At 37.3% G+C, this 16,266-nt stretch overlaps 1 protein-coding gene and 1 pseudogene across 1 annotated transcript in view; one reads left to right on the top strand and one right to left on the bottom strand.

The window, feature by feature from the left end:
• Positions 1-1,468: 1,468 nt before the first annotated feature.
• Positions 1,469-16,266, bottom strand: part of FNTA (farnesyltransferase, CAAX box, alpha) — a 20,767-nt gene continuing 5,969 nt past the window's right edge. The window contains exons 4-9 of the mRNA XM_008591976.1: positions 15,310-15,414; positions 12,677-12,692; positions 8,572-8,720; positions 4,322-4,384; positions 2,095-2,266; positions 1,469-1,849 (exon numbers count right to left, since the gene is read on the bottom strand). Of these exons, the coding sequence (XP_008590198.1) occupies positions 1,727-1,849; positions 2,095-2,266; positions 4,322-4,384; positions 8,572-8,720; positions 12,677-12,692; positions 15,310-15,414 (628 nt within the window). The 3' untranslated portion in view covers positions 1,469-1,726. The remainder of the gene's footprint in view (positions 1,850-2,094; positions 2,267-4,321; positions 4,385-8,571; positions 8,721-12,676; positions 12,693-15,309; positions 15,415-16,266) is intronic.
• Positions 7,634-8,018, top strand: LOC103607475 (annotated as a pseudogene).

Below are 16,266 nucleotides of genomic sequence, written 5' to 3'. Positions count from 1 at the left end.
AATAAAGTAAGCCAGGCCCAGAAAGAAAAATACTGCATGATCTCCCTCTTATTTGGAATCTAAAAAAAAAAGAAAAATAGTTCTCAGAGAAGAAGAGAGTAGAATAGTGGTTACTAGAGGCCAGGAGGGGAAATGGTAGATTAACAGATGGAAAGCTATGCTATCTATTCTAAGTCAATGTACAGTACATGCACGTATTGAAACACCAAATTGTACCCCACAAATATGTACAAATGTTAAAATAGAAACAAATATATATTGTTAATTCCTAAATTTATCTTGAGAAAAGATGACTATTCACCTGTATATAATTTCTTTACTTGCAGTTTGATGCTTTTAACATTGAACAAAACTTCCTCATTGATAAAGTGAAGATTTAAGTCCAGGTACAGCACAGTAGCTTACTCAACACTCCAACTCCTTCCTAGCATGACTTCCTGAATTGTAGAGCCTGGAAAGCTATGGACATTTCCCAGATTCATTTGCTTTTAGGAGTTTACGTTCCTGTAGGCTCTGTCCAACCAGATGCACTAAACTGAGCCTTTAATTTGCAACTGCATTACATGGGAAGGAAAGCAGACATGCTTGCATGGGACATGGCACAAGTGGCACGGTCCTGGAGCTGCAGCCAGGGATGTGGCCTCCTCATTCAGCAGCTTCCTGATTCTGGCACTGGCAGCCACAATGTGATGGTCCAGCTCTGGAGTATGGTTTTGGGGTGTACTTCTAGAAGATCAGGCAATTATTTTGTGAGCTATCTAAATACCTGAATAAACCCACTGGGTTTAAACTACCTTCAGTGGATTTTGTTGTATGTAGTCAAGAACTGACCAATTCACATTTTAACATTTAACAATTCATTTAACATAATCTTGTTTTTGGTTTCTACAGTTTTACAGCAATATTTTTCTCAATAGCTTTTCTAAGCTAAGACACTGTCTCTTGTTTATAGTTAAATACTATTTTAAAATAAATCAAATTACTATGGCATTGTTTTTAGATACATTTATAGTTTTATTACAAAACCATTCTTTTGGCATTAGTTGGTTACAGAGATAGCAAGATAACTGTGAGTGTGGCATAGCAGCTCTAATGTAACAATTGTATTCCCTACTTACTGAACCAAAGTTTAAGTTACCTCATATCCATTACGTACAAGCTACCTGCAATCATTACTGCTACAAATCCTGACACACATACCGTTTAGGGAGGAGTTGATGCTAATGGACTAGATTAAATGTTTTTAGAACTACAAATTTCCTTTTTTTTTTTTTCTTTTTGTGTTTTTTTACTGACTGGTAACGGGATCGCAACCCTCGGTGTCACGCCCGTACCGGGGACTGGCAATGGGATCGCAACCCTCGGCGTTGCGCCCGCACCGTGCTCAGCCAGTGAGCGGGAACCGGTCTCCACATGGGATCTGAACCCTCGGCGGGAGCGCCGCACTCTCCAGTGCGCCACCGGGCCGGCCCTACAAATTTTCTTTATAGAACTTTTTCTTCCCCCTCCCCTCCAATTACCTTGCTTTAAAAGAATCAAATTACTTAGAGCTAGTCAGAATAGCAGCAGCACTCAAGGAGCATCACACTTAGTTCTTGTTAAAAAGCAACACCCGTGCAAGGCATGTTTTACACCACAGGCCAAGGGAATGATCACTCTAGTTTTAAAGTCCTGCATGAGTCCCTTAAAAAAATAAAAGCATTCCATCAAGTTCTTCTGGATGGTGTTATTGCCATACATCTGTTGATGGGTCACTTTCTGTGCTATGTTTGCTTTGAAGAGATCTTCCAATATATCTCCAATATTCCTTTCTTATAGTGTCCTTTTCTTTAGCTAGGATTTCACATAACTAAAAAAGGAAGAGAAAAATTTGTTAAAGTAAGGATGTAATTCAATCCACCACAACTTAACTCAGATCATGTTCAAATGAGACATATCAGCACAGTCACATGCTATGTTCACTAGTGACGTGGATACCGCCCTAAACAAAAACAGCCCCACATTGAATTCTGAGTAACTGCATTGAAAAGTGACATGAGTATTAGCGCTGTGCAGACCCAATCTGGAGATTCTAAAAAGAAAAGCACAGCTTACCTCCAGTGCCTTATTCAGAATGTCCTCCTTGTTGTCACACTGGTCTTCCAGCATGTCTTCATAGACATCCACAAGAAAGGCAATTAGGTAGGGAGAACTGTGACTTGGTTGTAAATCAAGTAGTTGATTTAACAGATTGGGATATTTGGAAAGACCACGATCCTGCAAAATCCTAAAAAAACAAACTCAGTTTTGAGAAGAACAAAGATCAGGAGAAAACCCCTGAAATAAGCAATAAAGGAGCCTTATTTTGAATGAATGGGGCCCAAACTAAATGAAAACTTTAAATTATGTGAGCCTTATCAAGGATAAGAGCTGAATAAAATTTGTTTTTTTTTTAAAAAGCTTAAAAGTGATCTTTTATAACAAACTCTGCAATACACAAAATTAAAGCAGAAAATAAATCTTCCTACAATTAAAAAGCATGTGATAGAAATAAACAGGAGAGATGTTCCTGCTTTTTACTGAGACAGTTCCTTATCCCTTTAGCTCTCCAGATATTATAGGTCCCATCCCTCACACAACTCCAAATGTGACCGGATTCCATACTTCCTGCTCATCGGGCCTAATTTCCTTGAAGACCTCTAGGTTCAACAAGAAGCTTGGTTATGTCAGTGGCCAGGCAAGTGAAACCTTTTCTATTTAAGAAGTAAACTGGTAACTGGAGACCTTTAGAAATGAAAACAGAAAGGCTGGCTACCCATCTGTGCAATCTGCTTGTAAATAGTCTACCCTGCTTTACTCTTCCTGAGCTGAAGACACTTGGGTGTATATATTCTATTCTTTGACATAAAGACTACAGGATTCATAAATACAATTAAAACTGACTTATTGTTTATGCATGGATTGTTCTAAAAACTGTGTTGGCATGTGCTTGGGAGGTGAAGAGAGGTAGAGGGCACTGTTCTTGGGAGTTACCAGAACACTGTTATACTTCTCCTCTTTAGGTCAAGAAAAATGGAAAATTCTTTAATATCCCTTTGGAATGTGATTATGGAATATATTTCATAATGCATCATATTAGCAGCTTGTTTGTTTTTTATATAAAACAAACAAAAACAACCTCTTACCCTTTCAAATAGTTCCATGCACTTTCATTATGTGGTACTAGTTTGATCATTTCCAGAGTGTACCTGAAAGAAAAAAAAAATTACAATTAAACAGATATATAATTTTAAAAGAGCAGTGGAATGATTAGACGTAGTTCTAACAAGACTATGGCACAGTGTGGAGACATGTCAGTCTTCGCTTCTTTCTCTCTGGTGGCCTTTGGTTCCTCTCTATGTCACATCTGAATTAGGGAATCCCTTAAGTCTGCAGTTGTCAACTCCTATTTACATAGTTCCTCCCTCCTATATATTTGTATCCAGTTCCAAGGAAGGACACTTAACTAACATAAAGGCTTCAATTCACAATAGAAAAAGAAAGTAATATGAAAGATTTCCTTCAGAAGGAAAGATTTCCTACAGAAGACTTTCCTTCTCAAGGAAATGTCAGCTAAACCAAAGAGACTTTCCTTTTATCAANTCTGCAATACACAAAATTAAAGCAGAAAATAAATCTTCCTACAATTAAAAAGCATGTGATAAGAAATAAACAGGAGAGATGTTCCTGCTTTTTACTGAGACAGTTCCTTATCCCTTTAGCTCTCCAGATATTATAGGTCGCATCCCTCACACAACTCCAAATGTGACCGGATTCCATACTTCCTGCTCGTCGGGCCTAATTTCCTTGAAGACCTCTAGGTTCAACAAGAAGCTTGGTTATATCAGTGGCCAGGCAAGTGAAACCTTTTCTATTTAAGAAGTAAACTGGTAACTGGAGACCTTTAGAAATGAAAACAGAAAGGCTGGCTACCCATCTGTGCAATCTGCTTGTAAATAGTCTACCCTGCTTTACTCTTCCTGAGCTGAAGACACTTGGGTGTATATATTCTATTCTTTGACATAAAGACTACAGGATTCATAAATACAATTAAAACTGACTTATTGTTTATGCATGGATTGTTCTAAAAACTGTGTTGGCATGTGCTTGGGAGGTGAAGAGAGGTAGAGGGCACTGTTCTTGGGAGTTACCAGAACACTGTTATACTTCTCCTCTTTAGGTCAAGAAAAATGGAAAATTCTTTAATATCCCTTTGGAATGTGATTATGGAATATATTTCATAATGCATCATATTAGCAGCTTGTTTGTTTTTTATATAAAACAAACAAAAACAACCTCTTACCCTTTCAAATAGTTCCATGCACTTTCATTATGTGGTACTAGTTTGATCATTTCCAGAGTGTACCTGAAAGAAAAAAAAAATTACAATTAAACAGATATATAATTTTAAAAGAGCAGTGGAATGATTAGACGTAGTTCTAACAAGACTATGGCACAGTGTGGAGACATGTCAGTCTTCGCTTCTTTCTCTCTGGTGGCCTTTGGTTCCTCTCTATGTCACATCTGAATTAGGGAATCCCTTAAGTCTGCAGTTGTCAACTCTTATTTACATAGTTCCTCCCTCCTATATATTTGTATCCAGTTCCAAGGAAGGACACTTAACTAACATAAAGGCTTCAATTCACAATAGAAAAAGAAAGTAATATGAAAGATTTCCTTCAGTTAAAACTAACATAAAGGCTTCAATTCACAATAGAAAAAGAAAGTAATATGAAAGATTTCCTTCAGAAGGAAAGATTTCCTACAGAAGACTTTCCTTCTCAAGGAAATGTCAGCTAAACCAAAGAGACTTTCCTTTTATCAATAAAGCAACCTTGCGAAAAAAGTCTAAGATCTACTTACACCTGATAAATCCTTAGTCATTAAAAGAGGAAAACTAACATAATAAGAAACAGACAGCATGGAAATTATACAAAGAATAAAAATTTAAAAACTAACAAAAATATATACTTCTTATATCCCAAAACAAGATTACTAGTAAACTTGATGTGATTCCCAGTCAAAAAGGACACTCCCGGGGCCGGCCCGGTGGCGCACTGGATAGTGCGCTGCTTGGGAAGCGCGGCGGCGCTCCTGCCCGAGGGTTCGGATCCCACATACAGACCGGTTCCCGCTCACTGGCTGAGCGAGGCGCGGGAGCAACACCGAGGGTTGCGGTCCCGTTGCCGGTCCCGGTCCGGTGCGGGGGCGACACTGAGGGTTGCGATCCGTTGCCGGACACGGAAAAAGACAAAAAAAAAAAAAAAATGGACACTCCCTTTCTCTGCCCCTTAACCAAATTATTAAATATAATCCAGATCTGATTACCACAAATTCCAAGGAAGTTATAGAACGTTGCTTCAGCAGGTACTTGCTCAGATGAGTAAGTCACTTACTAAAGCTTAGTAGTCTTGATTTTGTTGCAGTGTTGTCACAATAGGATTTCTTTTACAGAGATTAATAATAAACTCCTTCAATATTATGAAAAGATTTTTCCAACTTCTTTTACACGACCTAATGTTTTCAGTTATTTGTAAAACCATGTCCCTGCAGGTCTCAGCTAGTACTTTTCTGTAGAGATTCATTTTCATGTAGAAGATTTCATTTTGGCCATACCTTAATTTTTATTTACATACATGTACACTAAAGCATTACATACTTTAATGGCTAAAACATGGACTTTGAGGTCAGACTGACCAGCCTCAAATCCTAGTCCTTTCAATTATTCTATGTACTCTTAGATGAATAACAGAATTACTTAGAACCTCAAGTTCTTCACGATGCACCTCAGAGAGTTGTTTTAAGAAAAAAGTAAGAAATTCTGGCAAACAGTAAATGCTTGACAAATGCTATTATTAATAGTATTAGTAAACTGTGTACTCATGGAAATATGGCCATGATACATTAAGTGAAAAAAGTAACATTGGTAACCTAACTGCCTAAGTTGCTCTGCATAAATATTTGCAAATGTATTTATAAAGTATGGAAGAATTCATACAATTGTAGCTCACTCTAGAGAATGGGATTTGGGAGAAGGAAGAATAAGAGATTTTGACTTTCTACTTTATGGATAATTCAGTATGATATCCTGTGACAACTACATGCATTATTTTTATAATAAAAGGAAAAGATTAAAAAAATCAGGTACATCTGCCTATATTTTAAAAAATTGAATTAACAAACTGTAAATTCTAGGTAACTGCAGCTACTATTAACATTTTAGATATTTCTTTTATACAACTTGAGGGGATAATAAACTTTAAGTATGGAAAGCTCTTTTAGATTCTTCACTGATTATTTCTGTTTCTATTTGGTTAACAGAAAGCCAGTGATCTGAGACAGAAGGCTAAAAGAGAAGTTTGCATTTTCCAAACTCTTTATAATCAATTTTTAAATATTTTGTTCCTCCTAATCTAATGAAGACATAGTATATAAGCAGTATGCAATATTTATTTATTTATTTATTTATTTTTTGTCCTTTTTGAGCCCAGCCACACCGCGCTCAGCCAGTGAGTGCACCGGTCATCCCTATATAGGATCTGAACCCGCAGTGGGAGCACTGCTGCGCTCCCAGTCCAGCCACACCGCGCTCAGCCAGTGAGTGCACCGGTCATCCCTATATAGGATCTGAACCCGCAGTGGGAGCACTGCTGCGCTCCCAGTGCCGCACTCTCCCGAGTGCGCCACGGGCTCGGCCCAGCAATATGCAATATTTAAAATGTATTAATTATTAATTCGGTTAGCTCGAGGTGGAATAACCTGAAGGATTGTACCTTCAGGCAAGAAAGCTTTGCTTTCCCTCAGAGTATTTTTAAAAATATATTCACAACAAAATAGCAACTTTAGCACAAAAAAACCAAAAAACCAAGTAATACATAGAATGCTGGATAAGAGCCTGAATTTTCTCTACTTAATCCCCAGTATTTGGCTGAGTTAAGAATAATAAAATTATGGCTGGCTGGTTAGCTCACTTGGTTAGAGTGTGGTGCTGATAGCACCAAGGTCTAAGGTTTGATTGCCGTACCGGCCAGCTGCCACAAAAATAATAACAATAAAATAATTTCATTAAGTCCACTCTTATTGTTTAGACTAATATTATTCAGCAGAATTCCTGTGATGGAAATATTCTTTATCTGTGTTGTCCAATATGATAGTCACCAGCCACATGTGGGTACTGAACACCTAAGATGTGACTAGTGCAACTGAGGGATTGTATCTTTGATTTTATGTAATAATTAATTGCAAGATAAGCAACCATATGTGGGTAAGTAGTGACCATACTGCACAGTGCAGCTTTGGCAGGAGATCTGCTCCAGACACAAGCCTTAAGCAGAGTTAATATAGGATTGAATTGAAGACTTTTAAAAAAAAAAAAAAATTTCAACCACCTAAACCCTAGATAGCACTAATAAAAGAGCTAGCTGTCTTGATCCAAGCAGAAGAGAAGGCAAGGGAGCTCAGAGGCATAAAAACCAGCTCTTTCCAGCAGCTGTTAAAACAACTTATGATTAAAATTATGACTATGGTGTCATCAGGCTTTCAAAACAGTAAGCATGTTCAAATTGCAAAACAGACACAGACAAAATGGAAAGCCCTTTCTGCCTCTGCTGCCACCATGGTACCCATGAAAAAGTGTGTGGCAAAGGGGCACACACACAAAAAAGAAGCAGACTCTGAAGCTCACCCTTGACTGCACCCACCCACAGAAGATGGAATCATGGATGCTGCCAATTTTGAGCAGTTTCTCCAAGAAAGAAACGAAGTGCATGGAAAAGCTGGGAATCTCAACGGAGGAGCTGTAACCATCAAAAGGAGCAAGAACAAGATCACTGTAACTTCTGAGGTGTCTTTTTCTAAAAGGTACTTGAAATATCTCACCAAAAAATATTTGAAGAACAATCTACATGATTGGTTGTGTGTGGTGGCTAACAGCAAAGAATTATGAATTACGTTACTTCCAGATTAACCAGGACAAAGAGGAAGAGGAAGATGAGGATTAAAACTCATTTATCTGGAATATTTTGAATGAGTTCTTGAATAAAACTTGGGAATCAAACCAAACCAAACCAAACAAAAAAACCCAAACTGGACAAAAAAGTTCAGAAAAGAAGTGACTATTGCAGCTTATGAATATAATATGGAAATTCATGCCAATCCAGAAATTTCTAGCTCTTATAACAAGCTTNGGTCTCTATATGGGATCCGAACCCTTGGCGGGAGCGCCACCGCACTCCCAAGTGCCGCACTCTACTGAGTGCGCCTCCGGGCCAGCCCTACACAGTTTTAAAATATAGCTTTCTGACACTATGAAATCTGATTTCCTTTCAATCTCTAGTAGCAACAATATTTCAAAAAACTCAAGACACTACAAAGTAGAGGTATATTATGGGTAAATTTTCCATTATATGTTACATCTTAGTATTCCATCCTACTTTAGTTCCAAGAGGGTAGGATCTGGGGCATTCTGATCTTTGTTGTATCCCCAATGCCTGAGACATGGTAGGCATATAAATATTTTTCTTAATGAATGAGCAAGGGAAGGAGATTACTAACTGGACTTCTCTCTCCAATACAGCACGATCATTGTAGCCAGTGGTGTTAGAAATGACAAAGTATCTTTGGTTCCAGACAGAGTTATTTCTCACATCCTCTTTGAGAAGTTGTTCTACATACTGCAGCTCATTCTCCCAAAGTTTAAATTCCTAAAAGAAAAAAACCAATTAGAAATGTCTCATTATTTATAAACAATAAAGATAAATAAAACTTCATCAAAGCTAAGAAGACTGAACTGAAGAAGTAAGATTTATCATGTATCTGGAGGGAAGTCACAGTTGCACATCAAGGAAACAGAGGAGACAGAAGAATGGAACTGAGAACAGAGCCTGGGAAGACATACAGAGAAGAAAGGAAAGAAGATGTCAAAGAAAACTTAGAGGAAAAAACCCCAAACTCACTAGTAAGAGAATGAATAACTACAGTATAAGTATAGTACACAAATTTTATGTAATTTATATTAATACCTAACATTAAGTAAAAGGGCAGCATTAAAAATGCACATATATGATAAAATTACATTAAAATATATGCACAGAAATATACAAAATTGGATTTAGATATAAATTTTTACATTATAAAGCTGTTTTAATAAAAAAATTATGGGGGGGGAAGAGAAGCAATAAAGAAATTTGAAAAAGACGAATGGTCAAAACTTCCAAATGCAACAAAAATTGGCGACACTATCTATGAAAAAGCGAATGGAGCTGTACTTCTTATTTGATAATAGCAAACAGTGAGAATTTCAGTATGACTTTTACAGGCGATCATAAAAACACATGCATTAAGGAAGACAGCATTCTTGTGAGAATCCCTGTGTGCTGATGGGTAGTGGAGCCCAGTGACACTTGCGTGGGCTGCTGCAACCATGAGCAGTCTGCAACATGCTAAGTATAGAGAGGAGAACGAGCACTTAGAAATTTTTAAATCAATGTACCAACAATTTTACGCCTATTGAATCTAACAATAAAAAATTGGGGATGGTATTTTACATGTATGTGTGTTTTTGTTTTAGACTCATAGGAAGTGTATACACTTCACTTAAGATTCCCCAGATGGTAACATCTTACTAATTAAAGTGCAATCCCAAAAGCAGGCTAACGACACTGGAACGTTATTGTTAACAAAACTGCAGACCTTATTCAGATTTTCTATGTACCTGTTCGTGTGTGTGTGGTGGGGGGCAGGGTGTTGTGGTGGTAGATTACAGTTCCATGCAAATTTATTTCATGTACAGTGTAAGCACCACTACAATCAAGATATAGAACTGTTCCTTGCCACACAGAAACTTTCATGCTACCCCTTTACAGCTGCACCCCCCTTTCCCTAACCCCTGGCCACTGGTCTGTTCTCCAACTCTACAATTTTGATATTTCAAGAATGGAATGGAATCATGCAGTACGAAACCTTTTGAGAATGTCCTTTTTCACAAAATATAATGCCCTTGAGATCCATCCAGGTTGTTTTACATATCAATAGCTCATTCCTTTTTATTGCTGAGTAGTATTCCACAGGTTTCTCTGTGTGTTTATTTCATTTTTAAAGTAATTCACTTTTATTGTATTTTACTAAACAGGATACATATAAAACGCAGTAAAATATATCCAATCTGTGATGCTCGAGGAGGAAAGAAGGGTCTTTCCCTCCTTCACCTGGGAAACACTGGTATGGTTAACTTTAACAGGTCAATGCCAAGTAACATGCAAGCCAGGTATTCATGAAAGCTTATAATTAATGTTTAACACTAATGTTTACAACTAAGATTCTGTCACATTTATAATATGTATGTCCTAAAATATTTTTTAAAGAACTTTCTCATTTTAAGTAATTCCTTAAATCTTCAATAAAAATAACTAAAATATTAAAAAACAGCCTTCCATATAGAAATAAGACTTAGACCAGGGTTTCTCAGGCTTGGCACTACTGGCAGTCGGGGCCAGATAATTCTTTGTGATGTCTAATATCCTAAAATCTGTGCATGTTAGGATATTTAGTTGTATCCCTGCCCTATACCCACTAAATGCCAGTAGCACCATGCCCCAACTTGTGACAACCAAAAATGCCTCCAGACATGGCCAAATGTCCCCAAGGGCATGATCACCACTGCTGGAGAAGTACTGACTTACATTAATATATATACGTCCCACTTCCAACCCTTTTTTTTTTTTTTTGGCGGTTGGCCAGCATGAGGATCTGAGCCTTTGACCTCCGTGTTAGCAGCATTGTGCTCTAACCTCTTTTAACCTTGAGACAAGTATCTCCATCCTTTTTATTCAGCATATAAAAATGGATAAATTCTCTTCAGTTTTCAGATTCATTTGCCCGTCATCATAGTTGAAATTAATCTTATCTTTTAAAAATTATCTTGGAGACATGAGACCATAATATATCAAATGTGAAAACAAGGGAGAAAATTATGTATACTTTATTTATAGAAAATTAAAAGCTACAACACAATTTAGGACTATTTTAGAATCCTTTCTCATGTGAACCTTTTATGATAATTTCAGTAAGAAACTACCAGGTGTGGGGACTTTTCAAAGATATTGGTAATGTTCTATTTCTTAAGGGTTCATTAAAACTAAACACTTTCAGAAAAAATATTCCTTTAATCAAATTTGGAAAAGCTTAAAATTTTAAGCAAAAAACTTTCGGTGAAATGCTCTTGGTATAATGAATAGTGCAGAAAGTAGCAATCCCTGGAAAAATTCACAAGAAACAACATCAGAACTATTTGCTAGAATAAATAAAATGCCCAGAGTGGGAGTTATAACTATTCTAAGGATTTAGCATAAAATTTCAACACATGGATAAAAATAAAATACATAATAGTTACTATAAAAATCATATTCCAGTTTATGTATGCAAAAACCTTAATATGTAATATGCCCTTTTTAATTAAAATATCTTATTTACTAATAAATACAGCTGTATTAAAAATTTACTACTTCTATACTCAATTTGCTAGCAAACATATGATGTGATACAAATTCAATTTTTAAAATATTAAAAATCTACTATTCTTCAATGATGCTGGTAGCACCAAGGCCACGAGTTCGGATCCTATATAGGGATGGCCGGTGTGCTCACTGGCTGAGCGTGGTGCGGACCACACCGTGCTGAGGGTCGAGATCCTCTTATCTGTCTTTAAAAAAAAAAAAGATGACCAGTAAGGGGATCTTAACCCTTGTTTTGGTGTTGTCAGCACCACGCTCTCCCAAGTGAGCAACTGGCCATCCCTATATAGGGATCTGAACCCATGGCCTTGGTATTACCAGCACCACACTCTACCGAGTGAGCCACGGGCCGGCCCTTTAATCGTCCATTTTAAACAGATGAACTTTTATGTGAATTATATCTCAATAAGGTTGACTTTCTAAAAAATCTATTAGAGTAATAAGGGAAAGGGGAAGAATTTAAGGCTTAATGAATGACCTATTTACATGCATGAAAAATTTTAAAATTCACCTTACAGAATATTAAGAAGGTAAGATACTACCAAGAGAAAAATCCCAGAGAGAAAGGTTGTAGGTAAATTCTATTAATTTAGGAGAAAGTTAAGAATTAGGGCTGGCTGTTTAGTTCAATTGGATAGGCCACAGCCTTGTACCACCAAGGTCAAGAGTTCAGATCCCCATGCCAGCCAACTGCCAAAATAATAATAATAGCAGTGTAATTTCAGTAAAGTAGATAAAAATCCATCTCAAAAAAAAAAAAAAAAGTATTAGATCCTCAGAGCTGGCTGGTTAGTTCTGTTGGTTAGAGCACAGTGTTATAACATCAAGGTCAAGGGTTTGGATCCCCGTAGTAGACAGGTGCCAAAAAAAACAGAATTAGGTCCTCAAGTATATCAAACTGACTTCTCAGAAAAAAATACTAAGAGGTTCTCTCTGATATTCTATGATTTACAGAGTATTAAATACAGGGGTTTATCTTACAGCATAAGTATTCACACTGAGAGTGGTGCTGCACCTCACTGCGTTGCCAAAAAAAAACAGAATTAGGTCCTCAAGTATATCAAACTGACTTCTCAGAAAAAAATACTAAGAGGTTCTCTCTGATATTCTATGATTTACAGAGTATTAAATACAGGGGTTTATCTTACAGCATAAGTATTCACACTGAGAGTTAATAAAAAGTGATCAACTAGTTAGGATACAGCATTTGCATTACTTGTACTATACTGGCTACAACAAAACATCTTAGTATTTTTTTCTCAGAAGTCAGTTTGATATACTGGAGGATCTAATTCTTTTTTTTTTTGCCCTTTTTGAGACCGGCTGCACTGCGCTCAGCCAGTGAGCGCTGTGAGTGCACCGGTCATCCCTATATAGGATCCGAACCTGTGGCGGGAGCGCTGCTGCACTCCCAGCGCCGCACTCTCCCGAGTGCGCCACGGGCTCGGCCCTGGAGGATCTAATTCTTTTTTTTTTTGCCCTTTTTGAGACCGGCTGCACCGCGCTCAGCCAGTGAGCGCTGTGAGTGCACCGGTCATCCCTATATAGGATCCGAACCTGTGGCGGGAGCGCTGCTGCACTCCCAGCGCCGCACTCTCCCGAGTGCGCCACGGGCTCGGCCCTGGAGGATCTAATTCTTAAGTTTTTCCTAAATTACAGAATTTATCAGGAACCTTTCTCTCTAGGATTTTTACCTTGGTAGTATCTTACCTTCTAGCAGAGTGAGCCATTTAAAATGTAGTACAATTAAAAAACTGCTGGCTTTTAAACAGCAGCTGCTTCGGGTGGTTTTGTGTTTTATTTTTCATAACAACAGGTGATAAAGTGTTAACAACAATGTGTGCAGTATACAGAAAAGCTATGTCTCTTTAGCAAAAACTAGATGTAATCAAACACTGAGAATGTTTGTGATGTCTTAGATTTTATAGCTACAGATTTTTAATAAAAGTGCCTTAATTCCACAAGTAGATAACTTTTTAGTGAGGGTCTGAAACTCTCAAGCTAATCTCTTTTCTCACTAGAACAACTATGTCATAATGCAGTTTTTTAGGAATGCAACAATCCAGTTATGAACAAAGAGGCTACAGCAGTACAGTTGTTTAACTACATAAAAGCCTAGAAATGGAAACCTGTACAGCGGCTACCATTTCAACGCTTTGCCAAACAATGTGTTATTCATTGTTAGTCTCTTATGTTCTAATTCTTTGAAAATTAGTTACATATGTACAGTTATACACTCCTTTAATGATAATATTTGATTATGCAGACTACTACCTAGCTGGGTCAGAGAGCAGTTCACTACCCACATTTGTGATGAAGCTGCTCTTTCCCCTAAGGCTCACCTACGTACTAGATACCTTCCCAACTCTAAACCTTCACTCTGTCCCCCTTTTTCTACAGAATTCTCAACCTCTCTCTTTGTATTAACACTCTCCCCTCACCATGAAGTCTTTACCACCTTGAAGAACAAACAAAAACGTAGCCCTAACTAGCTACTCACTATGTCTTCATTTCTCAACAGCCAAGCTTCTTCATTTGCCATTTATAATTCAACCCACTCTTACGTGACCTCTTTCCTCTTCCTACCCCTTTCCCCCTGCCTACTCTGTTAGCCAGGATCATAAATCGACTCCAGTCCATCCTCCACCCTGCTGTCAGGGTAAACTTTGTAAGACACAAATCTAATCATATTAATTAAGCATAATTAAAATTAATTAAAAATTGTCAGTAGCTCTCTATGGCCACTAAGTTCATCTCAAATCCCCTTATCAACGCTCATAAGGCCCTTTATAATCTTGTCCCTCCATGACTCCCTAAATGTAATCTAATCACATGAAATTAAGTGCAGTTCCCTGAGTGCACCACCCTCTTTCACACTTCTATCCAGAATGTTTTCTTTGTCTTACAGGCCCTTTCTTTCAAAAGTTTTCCTAAAATCTCAGGCATAAAGATCGTGAGGCACGTGTGCAGGTCATCATGCTGGGAAAGGTAAGATGTAGTAAGTGCTACATTGTGAGCAGACAGTCATGGCACAAGAGGCAGGAGGAGCTCCTGGTGCTGCACCTCACTGCGTCCTCTCTGTCTCCACCACAGCAACAGCAGTAATGCAGCTGCCGCTCATGGGCTGCTCACTAGCTGCCTAGAACTGGACAAACTCTCTGTTTCTTCCTTATTTGTTCTTTGTTCTCCTGCTCTGTAATGTCTCGCTTGTTTCCTATTGTGTTCTGCTGCCCCAACCCATAACAATTCCCATACTCCTGTCAATGCTAACCGAAGGGCCTAATTTCTAGAACAAATATACCCTGTGAAAAACTCTGCCACTGTACTTTTTCACACTGTTCTGTAAAATAATTGGTTTTATTATTTGCTTTTCCCTTTAGATTGTGTCTGGTTCACCTTGTATCCCTAGCATCAATAAAAAATTTTGAATAAACAAATGAATCAAATACCAGAAGTCCATTTCATAATACACTGAATAAGAAACATTTCTCAGGCTTTTTACTCAATTTTTTTTCTGATTCTGGCAGTATCATATACTGACATTAAACTTTAAATAATAATAGCAACTAACATTTGAGTGCTAACTATGGTCAGGTACCATTTTGAATGCTAAGTATAAAGTTATCTCATTTAATTCTCCTGACAATTCTATGAGGTAGTTAACATTAGCTCCAATTTAAGGTACACAAAATACTAAAAAAAAAAAAAATTTCCTATAATCTCATCACTCATTTGCAAGTACTATTAGCACAAACATATTTTCCTCCTGTTTTCATCTTACCAAACTTGATAGTTTTTGGGTTGTTCCTCAATTATTGCAGTGATATAGTTCATTTCCTCATGTAGGTCCTTTTGAAGTGACTTTAAGAGAACTCTCCGAAAATGCCTACAGCAAACATCAAGCATCCAAATAAGTTGGCTAGCAACAGTATGAAATAAAGCTACAAGATAACAATATATTTAAACAAATCTTTGATAGGTATTCTATGTAACCAATAAGTTAGCAATTTAATTGCCTGTGGCTGTCCAAATTCATACAACTATCTGGTGATTGGAATAATAAAACATTTCAAGTAAAAATGGTGAAAGGCAACAAATATGAGATAGAGGAAAAGTAAATATTTGAAACTTTAGGAATGATTATTTCATGTAATACTCTGGCTACCAGTGTTCTTACAATATGAGAATCAAAGATATTTATTTCCCTATATGATACAGCTTGTTTATATAGATACATTATTCATATAATAAATTATATTATAAACATTACCAAAATAATTTACTTTTATAACAACTACAAAAAATGCTACTTATAAATGAAACAAGTTTCTCTTTCTTCACAAGTGTAGTCAAATCATTAAAAAAATTCTCCATTGTCTATTTATACTTCAAAATTTCAAAAATTTCCACCTCAATATATAATGAGAGACAAATAGTTCAGGACCTATTATAAAAGTTGTATCCTCTCCTATTATTAAAGAAAATTAGGCTTCATAGAGCATGTAAACATGAGCACTTGGCTTATATGGGTAATGATTCCAAGTATAATGCTTTTAGGAAAACAGCAAATACACTTAGGAAATTTAAAAATGCATTCTTGGGCCGGCCCGGTGGTGCACTGCTACAGTGCACCGCTTGGGAGCGCGGCAGCGCTCCCGCCGAGGGTTCGGATCCCACATACAGACCGGTTCTCGCTCACTGGCTGAGCGAGGGGCGGGGGCAAAACCGGGGGGTGGGA

Source organism: Galeopterus variegatus, unplaced genomic scaffold (assembly GCF_000696425.1).
Source record: "Galeopterus variegatus unplaced genomic scaffold, G_variegatus-3.0.2 Scaffold7457, whole genome shotgun sequence".
Taxonomy (NCBI): Eukaryota; Metazoa; Chordata; class Mammalia; order Dermoptera; family Cynocephalidae; genus Galeopterus; species Galeopterus variegatus.
The sequence above is the reverse complement of the archived record's forward strand: the minus strand, read 5'-3'. Positions and strand labels throughout refer to the sequence as shown.